The sequence below is a fragment of the Numida meleagris genome, unplaced genomic scaffold (genome assembly GCF_002078875.1).
Source record: "Numida meleagris isolate 19003 breed g44 Domestic line unplaced genomic scaffold, NumMel1.0 unplaced_Scaffold451, whole genome shotgun sequence".
In the NCBI taxonomy this organism is placed as follows: Eukaryota; Metazoa; Chordata; class Aves; order Galliformes; family Numididae; genus Numida; species Numida meleagris.
This window is the reverse complement of record NW_018364667.1, coordinates 1-9,586: the sequence shown is the minus strand read 5'-3', so window position 1 is coordinate 9,586 and position 9,586 is coordinate 1. Positions and strand designations below refer to the sequence as shown.

Sequence of the window (9,586 nt, the reverse complement as noted above, 5' to 3'; positions counted from 1 at the left end):
TCTGCCTTTTTGGAAAAGGGTTTACTCATGCCTTCTGGAGAGATCATTTTTGCTTTACTGAGAGATACAAAGGTGCGGGGATCTATTATGCTGTTTACACCACCGCAAATAGCTGCCTCGCAGTCTCCTGCAGTAAAATGGAAACATATTCAAGTTGAGATTTCCAAGATGATAGACAGAAATTTATTAATTACCCTTAACGTCATTGATTTAAAAGAGTGATACTACAGAGAGACTGTACTAATGATACTAAAAGTTCATTGCGATATTTTAATTGTTAAGATTGGAATCTGTCTTTGTGATAGGCTGTTGAAAAAGTAGCCGATTCAGTTATCTGTATTGGAAAGAGTAAGTAGAGAAAGTAACAGAATTCCTCACAGCAAAAGGGTTACTGCTTCTGCAGGTACCGTGCATGTTTCTGAGGCACTGGAACCCTTTAGGTCCCTACCGGAGAACTTGAGGCTAAAACACCTGTATTTATTTACTGCAGTAATATCAAAATACAGAAGTTAGTTTTAGCTCTCTTCAGAAGTTATATGAAACAAATCCCAGGAAAATATATATTTATTTCTCAGTAATTTCCTACTGCATCACTCCTAATTTCTTTGCCTTCAATCTCCTCAGTCCCATTACCTGATTTAATTGCTCGCACGGCGTAGTGCAGAGCAAAAAGAAATGATGAACAAGCAGTGTCAATTGTCAGCGATGGTCCAGTCAGATTAAAAGTGAAGGAGACCCTGTTAGCAGCTATGCTCATTGCTGATCCTGTACTAGCATAATGATTTATTTCACTCACTGATTTGCTTCTTACGATTTCAAAGTCTCGATTCATAATACCTGTAACAATACAAATACATGTCACATTACCCTGAGCGAACAAAAGGGACGTACAGCTCTGAACATGTTTTGGTTTTTCTGTTTCACTACAAATCTGCTTAGCAACAGGACTCCTATGGTGAAGCTGTTTCTACTCAATTCAAAAGACAGTAAATTACAGGCTTGTCCTGCTGGCTTAGCTCATTGTATGACACAGTTAAGGTATACATAGCCAGTTTAGATTCCTGAATCTCTGTTTAAGAGTAGTTGGTTTGGCTTATCATTGTGAATAGATACTAATAGGTTAGAATGAGGGCAGCTGAAACAGAAACATACAGAGCATTATCTTCAGTTCCTCAGATGCCTCAAGTTAAATATCACAGTGAAAGCCACATCAAACGTTCTTCATGTATCCTTAGCTTGCTCGCTGTGATCCAGTAAGTTAAGACAGAATTAGAAAAGAACAGGACCTGTGCCTGGGAGATCATTTGAGCCCCCTCCCTGGGAACACATGCTTGCATTATAGGGGATCTCAAGTCCAAAGGCATGTGTGCAAAATGCAGTACATCCATACAGAGAGCAAGGAATAATCTCCTCTGTGAAACAAGAGCATATTCCAGACCAAAAGGCAACCTAAATAGTTAGTCCCTATCAGTCTAACTATCCTGGAAAACTCTAGTAATAGACACACACTGCAACGAAAATCGGACTAGCTCCTCAGGACAATCAGCAGTTGGACAAGTGCACCTTGGTAGCATATCATGATCTACATGACAATGTCTGCTGCTTTCTAATGATTTTAACCTCCACAACACCTTAACCACTGGTATACTGCTAAGCACCAAGGTGTCATCCTGGCTTGAGAGTATCAGTCTTAGAAAGGGCTGGGAGGGGTGGAGACTTTAACTGTTTTACATCAACACCAGTGCATCAAGATATTAATGGAGACATCTAAAAGTATGTATGTTAATTATACACTGAACTTCTAGAGTGACCTAACAGCCTGTCTTCACCAAAAATTACCAGTAGTGTCATAATACAGTAGCCTTAAGGTCTCCTATGCCAGAGATACACATAAATTTTACAAAGGAGTGTTCCATTTTCATGAAGCTAGAATGGACATTCTTCACCATGAAATTTTCCTCTTACCAATAAAAACACCCACTTTGGTGCCACTGATGGCTTCTACAGGGATTCCTGCATCCTCCAGTGCTTTGTATGTGCATTCTAAAAGTAACTTCTGTTGTGGATCCATGCTTTCAGCTTCCACACTATTAATTCCAAACAGTTGGTTGTCAAATGTGTTAAATCTAAAATACACAGACCAAAAAAGAGCACAGTATGAATTTAAAGAGCACAAAATATTCATTTAAATCTAAACAGGTTATTAGCTTATTTATAAAAGGATGTGAAAAGCAAATTGGCGGCTTTCTGTCATCTCCTGATTGAAGTGGAAAACTAAATCTCCAATTGGAGACTGATTACTTAAATAATTCTGATCCAAACCCATTAAGTGCTCTTCTCAGGGACCAATAGGATTATTTCTGTCCATATATACTGGAAAAAAATGCGTATCTCTAATATAGTTTACATGAGACATTGGGGCACAAGTGAAAAGAAACGCAATGCAGTTCTCCATTACTTCTTTGTGCAGTACGATCTTTACCCAATATTTATAGACACATAATCCCCCAGCATGATGACAAACTGACTCGGGTCAAAAGAGAGAAAAATTAAAAGTTTTTTTTTTTATTATTATATGACAGAACAAGCCCAGGGAAAAGCAGGATTGATTATGATCCAGTTATGAGCAGTACACCTTCACAAGCAGATTGAGCATAAGATCCCCTTCTTGACAATCTAGCAAATGCAGACTTTCTTACTTTGTATTAAAACTGTCACAGCTTCATTTTAATTAGAGCTACATGTCCCTGCAAGCACAGGATGAGGGCCTGAGGTCCAGCAGAGCTGGTCAACCTTCAAACTGAAACTGGGCAAGACTCACCACGCAGTTCGTATACCTCGGAGTCCATACTCTGCCACCTTCCTCCACAGGCTGTAAGTGGACTGTATAAATCCTTTGGCAGGCTGTAGCCCACCTCAGATCTGATATGCACACCTTCATACAGAATGCACGTGAATATGCGAACACCCAAAATGCACACACACCCACTGCATGACTGGTGGCACCACAAGACATGACAAGTATGGACACACAAGTTGCATTATGCATTCAAAGATCGCGGCCTGCAAAGAAACGTGCTCATAACTGTCATGTTACAGGAATTCCTGCCATTTCAAAACTGCAACTTCATTGTGTGAGATGAAAGAAAACCTGTTTCTACATCCAATTTATAACATCTCCCTGTGGCTTGCTGTCTCTGAAAGGCTGGACACATCAGACTAAATACAGAAAAATCTGTGGCACAGCACGGTAACACACTTACTCATTGAGAAGAGCAGCTCGTGTTGTACATATTTTTCCTGGCTTGTTACTGTCTGGATCATACCACTCTTCGGTATTAAATCTCTCTGGGGGTATTTCTACTGTGCAGTTTTTGCCTTCCTCCAGCACTTTCCAGAAATTGTCAATTCCTTCACCTATTGTACAAATATTGCAAACAAGATTAAATTATGTACGCTCTTTTGTCATGCTCATTCAGAAACACACATTCCGTTACCTGAAACTCCCATGTATACATCTAGGTTGCTGAAGTAGAATCGCTACAGATAAACAAACGATCATTCTTTGGTGACAGGAAAATGGAAAGGAAAGACTCATCCTTTCACTACATGCTTGAAAGCAAGTTACCCCACCAAATTAGTTCCTTGAAAACTCTAAAGAATGTTTAAGAAAAATAACATGGCAAATAGCCAAATAACATGGCATCCATGTTCTAACCCACATTTCATCTCCTCCCAGCTTCAGCTTTCTCCAGTAATCATACGTCCTCATCCACACTCACTCTGGAAACAGTGCTAACCTGTGGCATGACCAAGCACTGACCAGCTCAGCCCTGGCTGATGTGGGACACTGGGAATTGGAAATGTCAGTAACAGTTATTGGAGGACAGCAGTCTCACCGATGGCTAAACACCCATGCTTAGTCCACCATCCAGCTATCTAAATGTTTCCACTCATCTAACCTAAGAATACAAATGTCTCTAAGGATGCATAGTCCTGCAGCTACACATGATCATCTGGCCAGCGCACATGCAGTAGCCTCAAATCTTCCCTGACACATTCAGTTTGCATGTCTGAGTTTCATGTGTGCAGCTCAAAGCCCTGCCCACAGCCAACTCTGCAGGTCTCACTGTCAGTGCACAAATTCAAACTAAGTCATTTTCACCATAATGAGATCGTTTAAAAAGATCCTACAAGTAGCAAAGCCAAGAACTCTGCAAAAGTAGGGGAGAAACTTGTTGTTTTACTCTACCTCAACATTAACGGGTGACTATGCTTTTCAATATTCAGTCAGCATCCTGCTTTGTATTTACTCAAAACTTACCTCCGGGAAAGTTGCATGCGATTCCCACAATAGCAATTTCATCTCCCGTCTCCATCTTCATCACCTGGGCTGCACAGTGCAGTTAGAAACATCAGTGAGATCAAACAAACTTGCATTTATCATAGGATAAATATTAGTTTTAAAGATGATCTTCCCGTAAGTACAAATATTTGCTCAAAGGCTGGCTTCTTTTCAGTGACCTGTTTTTGGCTGCAATGAGAAAGGTGGCCAGACCTGAGGAGTACTTCTTATTCACTCTCCACATTTAGAGGAAAGTCCCTAACTAATTCCTCAGACTCCCTAATCTGCAGACACTCCCTTTTTACTGCTTAGCCTCTGCTACACCCATCGCCACCTGATCTGCTCTTGAGCCTTTCCTCAGATCGGTCCTGCTCCACGCTTTGGGTACAGCAGGGAAAGAAGCACTGGCCAAGGCACGCTTTCAGTTCTAGCGTCTCCAACCTGTTTGTAAAACACAGTTCCCAAACAGGCTCTGCATGTTACCAGTCAAAATCAGACCAGCTAAACAGACAACAGACAATCAAATAACAAAACGATCAAAAGTTGCTTCATCCACACTCTGAAAAAGGGCTTGGAAGGAAAATCTTATTCAGAGCATCCAGCTTTGCTGGATCCCGTGGCTGCCTAGCTTTTCTCTAAATTGCCTTCCTCTGGAGAGGTTCTGCAACAGAACTCCCACAGACTACGCACAAAGCCACCAACAGCCAGCTATGAGATCTCTGTATTCCCGACAGTGAGCAATCTCCAAGCAGCACCACTCCAGCCCCCCAAATCACTTGCCTTGCATCCCATCTGCAGCTTCAGAGAAAGCTTTTTGTTGAGGAGAAATTTAAAATGAAAACATGACATTTTTCAACTAACGTAAAGGTAAGGAAAAAAATTGCATGAAATATGTCTCAGTATAGATTTTAAGATTTTTGTTTCTTTGTTTAATTCCAGGGATTTAAACTGGGAGATAAACGTTAGTGCAATCCAAAGAATGCCTGCCTCAGAGCCCTCGCTGGGGTTACTTCAGCCTACAAAGCTGAGAAGATTCACATGGAAAGGGACATTTTTTAAATGCTTGACAATGATAAGATTACCATCTCAGTGATAACAGAGGAGGTCACAAAGAGCCCTTCAGAGTTACTGACTGCAGTGAAGGAGAAATGAAGCTGATTCACAGCCCTACAGATCACATCTATGATTTCTAGGAGGTTATCTTTGGAATGGGAAATTGAAACCACTATTCAGATTCATACGGTGAGATAGAAAGTTAGGAGACAAACTAGCAAATACAAGCAGCCCTGGATCTAGCTTTCTAGGATTAAGTTCTATTTTAACAATCATAATAATTCTAAAACGCCATAAAAAATGTCTACTTCTGGTTCTTTCCAAATCACCTATGTTTTTAAGACTGGAGATCCCTTTCAAAGAGTCAGAAATTAATACGATCATAAAAACATGCGAATATACTTGTGACTTGAGATCTTTTTCCCCACACTAACTTCAGATTTTAGTTTCTATTTCTGTTAATCTCTTCATTAACTTGTGTTTTGAATTTCAGTTTCCATTTCTTCCCCTTTCGTAATTTAAGCTTTATTTAATTTGTAGTTAAATTTCCTTTTCATTTCTACTTCCATTCTATTGATTTCCATGGTATTTCTATTGCATATTTTACTTTCACTGCCAACCTGAAGTTACAAAGCCCAGTACAGATACTCTTCCCACAAAGATACTTGAAAACACTGGTTTTAAGTTAGCAACTAAATAGCATTTAATAGAAAAATAAGGGATTTCCCATTTTGACATTAAATATGACAGCTACAGAACTGTCCAGTGAGATACGTAGCTCTTACCTTCTGTGATTCCACTTGTGTTTACTAACAGGCTGAGTCTTTGGAAGTCCTTTATATAGCATGCTGGGAGGTTTCTTATTCAAATGCATGCTAAAATGTGGCAAAAATGTGAACGCCTTGTAGAAGAAAAAAAGGAAATGAGTCATCACATTATGATTAGTCAACAGCCCTCTCCATGACTAAAGTTCAAAACTCCCTCCTTGAGGGTACTAAACTCTTAAAGAAATAAAGCATTACATCAGGACAAAAGTAACATTTGTCTTATCTAGCTTTCGCTCTTATCTAACATCCACGAGCAAACTCTGAAGGCATCACATCCACCAGCCTCTGCTAGGTGCCTTTTTAACTCTTCCTCGGCTGATTTCATCCCAACTACCCAAACTCATCTTTCTCCTTTTCTTACTTGCTAATGGAAGCACAATCTTTCAAGAGCCAGCAGAGTCCACGTGTCAGTGTCTTCCCTGATGTCCGTGCCTTCCCTGGCTGTGGAACACACCTCTTTCCAAAAAGAAAGAAGAAATCATTGTCCTGAGGAAAAGAAAACTATTTTTACTGCCACTAAATAGCTTTGAAACCTGCTCTGAAAAGCTCAAATTCTGCTCTCACCTTCATAGCTGTAAATCACTTCTCTGAATTCTGGGGTTATTGGACTTATTTATGGCATTTCTTCAAGTAAATTAACCCACGTGCTCTGCCCACAGCATCATTACTAGGCTGATTCACAGCGTGGCTACTCCAAAATTAAGATGAGTCTCCCCGTATTTTACACATCTAAAGAGCAATCTTGTCAGTGGTGAGAACACTAACATCCCCTGACAGGGCAGAACATGGGTCATCAGAAGAACCAGAGATGCACAGTGGAATCTCCATTTCATTTTCACAGTTACTTTTGAAAGTAAGAAATGCTGAGCCATGTCTTGAGGTATTGGCTCGGTATTGGAAGGAGTACTGAAATGAATCCTGCACAACTATGATTTTCAATGCAAATTAAACCAGTCTGTGCACTACTGAGATTCTAATAGGAAAGTGTTGTTAATGTCACTGATCCAAAGCAGAAGACTGATGAACAGTTATCAGTCTGTTGTATGAGCACTGATTAATTGCAAGAATATATTTATAAACCAAAAGTAAAGCAATCATCTTTAGCTGTCTTACAGTAGAAAAATCTGCTGGAGTGAAGTTCTTGTGGGACTGGGTTCACCTCAAAGACAACACAGGTATGGAGAAAAGAAGGAGAGAAAGGAGAGATGTAAAAAACAGTAGGAAAAAAATTCATAATTTATTTTCATGTAGATTTAAACTGCTGGAACCAAAATGTATCCTGAAACTATATCTGATTGCTAACTTGTTTTACACATAGCACACAGAACCATGAAGAGCATTTCCAACTCTTGCATATTCAAACGTATGGCTGCAGATCCTCACATCTTTTTCTATCTTTTTGTATTGATTTCCTATTAAAAAGTAAATAGGAATGTGCAATGAAAATAGAGCAAGACATTCTCATTACGATCATATAATCATGGAATCTAAGGTGTCATCCAAAATCCAGGAAGAAAACTCCAATGTGGTGTTAGAAAGCAGCATTCCTTTATTCCTCACAACATGACAAGCAAGCGCACTCTTTCAGAGTTCAGGTTCTACATTTAAACAGTTAAGACATACATATGCAGTACACTGGCATACATATTCTTGTTCAAGGACTCATTAATATATGCTAATGTCCCTTTGGGCATGCTCAGTTGTATTTAGGGTGGTCGAGTGCCCACCTACTTTTTCCCTGTTTTCCACCATCGGCTTCATCACTGAAACCTTCAAATCACTTTTCCTCATTTTGGAAAATTTCCATTGCCTATTAGGCCATAATGAGAAACTTTTTAATACAATATATGTGGAACCCACGGAAAATATCCTTGCACCTTTTGAGGCAAAAGATAAAAATATTCTATTATGTCCCCAGTGCAAAATTATTGAGGAAAACAAGACTACTCACCCACTAAAGCTGAAATGGAAAGATTTAGAACTATCACTTACGGATTCCTTTTGCTAACTTAATATCTTGGTTCTTAAACTAATGTAATAATCCCTATTGCTAAACAAACTAACCTATATCAAAGGGATTTCTAGAGATCAGATTGTCCAACTCCCCTGCTCAAGCACTGACAACTAAAGTTCCTCAATTCACTGGCAACACTTCTCCTAATGCAGCCTAGGACTCAACTGGCCTTCTCTGCAGCAAGAGACATTGCTGATTCATGAATAAATTCATCTAATTTAACTTGAGCTACATGAATGCTACGCATGGAATCTGTGCTAGGCACCTAGCTTTCTTCTTCCAGTCAGAGAGATAAAAACCTGCAGAGTGAAATTCAGATCAACTTTAGATGGATTAAGTTAGATAAATTCACTTTCACCACTAAATGTGGTGGTACAGTAACATTCCTACACCTAATAAATACTCTTTTAACTGTCCATGGAGGCTGTTAGGGAGTGATTTGCTCTCCTCCACACGAAATGTAAATTCTTGTAATCTTGAACATTATAGTTTCCTCTCAGAACCATAGCTTCTCAGAAAGAAATACCACATCCTGCTGAGCACAGATTCCCATGACTCATTTAGCTATTTTAAACTGCCAGCCTGACAACTCCACTATTGAGAAACAGCAAAAGCTATTAAGGCATACATCAAGGAATTTAAACTGCCAGATTTATGAAACAGAGAAGATAGATTTGCATAAATAAGAAATCTTCATTAAAAAATAATAAAATGACTAGAATAATTGGGAAAACACATGCCTAGCCTTAAAAATAAATACAAACAAGCATTCTCCTTAAGATTCAAGTGCAGGTAATCCTAGTATTAATTTACTGAGTAATTTGGATTTTATATGCAAAAACAAATTGTGTAAATTTAAATATAGCCTGTAACCAAAATAATCACAGTGAAGAAAACAGCAGAAGATCTCTATTTGACATTTAACAAATTCCAGCCTAAAGTCTCAACTAACAGCTCAACACTGTTTTTGGGGGGAATAGGGGGAAAAACAGTTTTTCTTCCTGCCTCCAAAGACGTCTTAACTACCCTCAGCTCAAGAGCACCTATCAGTCTTTGCAGACTGGCAGGCTGTTACAGGATTGCAGACAGCAAACAAGCTCTCACAAATATCATTGACTTATGACACTTCATAAGAGTTTTAAGTATGTGGTAAGACAACCATAACTCTTTTAAAATATACCTGTGCTTTACTGAAGGGAGTTTCTATCTGGTCAAAAGGACAGCTTGCTTTTCCAGCCTTGCAGACAACAAAGTAGCATTTCTCACACTGAAGAAACTTCACATATATTTGCTCACAACGAATGTACAAACAGATCCCAAACGTACAGCAGCTGATGATGTGAAGAT

General features: G+C 39.2%; 1 protein-coding gene across 1 annotated transcript in view; it reads right to left on the bottom strand.

The window, feature by feature from the left end:
- The window catches only part of LOC110391673 (reducing polyketide synthase rdc5-like), a 17,560-nt gene extending 10,257 nt beyond the window's left edge, over positions 1-7,303 (bottom strand). The window contains exons 1-6 of the mRNA XM_021383626.1: positions 6,184-7,303; positions 4,325-4,393; positions 3,264-3,417; positions 1,966-2,126; positions 634-837; positions 6-127 (exon numbers count right to left, since the gene is read on the bottom strand). Coding sequence (XP_021239301.1) covers positions 6-127; positions 634-837; positions 1,966-2,126; positions 3,264-3,417; positions 4,325-4,385 — 702 coding nt within the window. The 5' untranslated portion in view covers positions 4,386-4,393; positions 6,184-7,303. The remainder of the gene's footprint in view (positions 1-5; positions 128-633; positions 838-1,965; positions 2,127-3,263; positions 3,418-4,324; positions 4,394-6,183) is intronic.
- Positions 7,304-9,586: the final 2,283 nt, after the last annotated feature.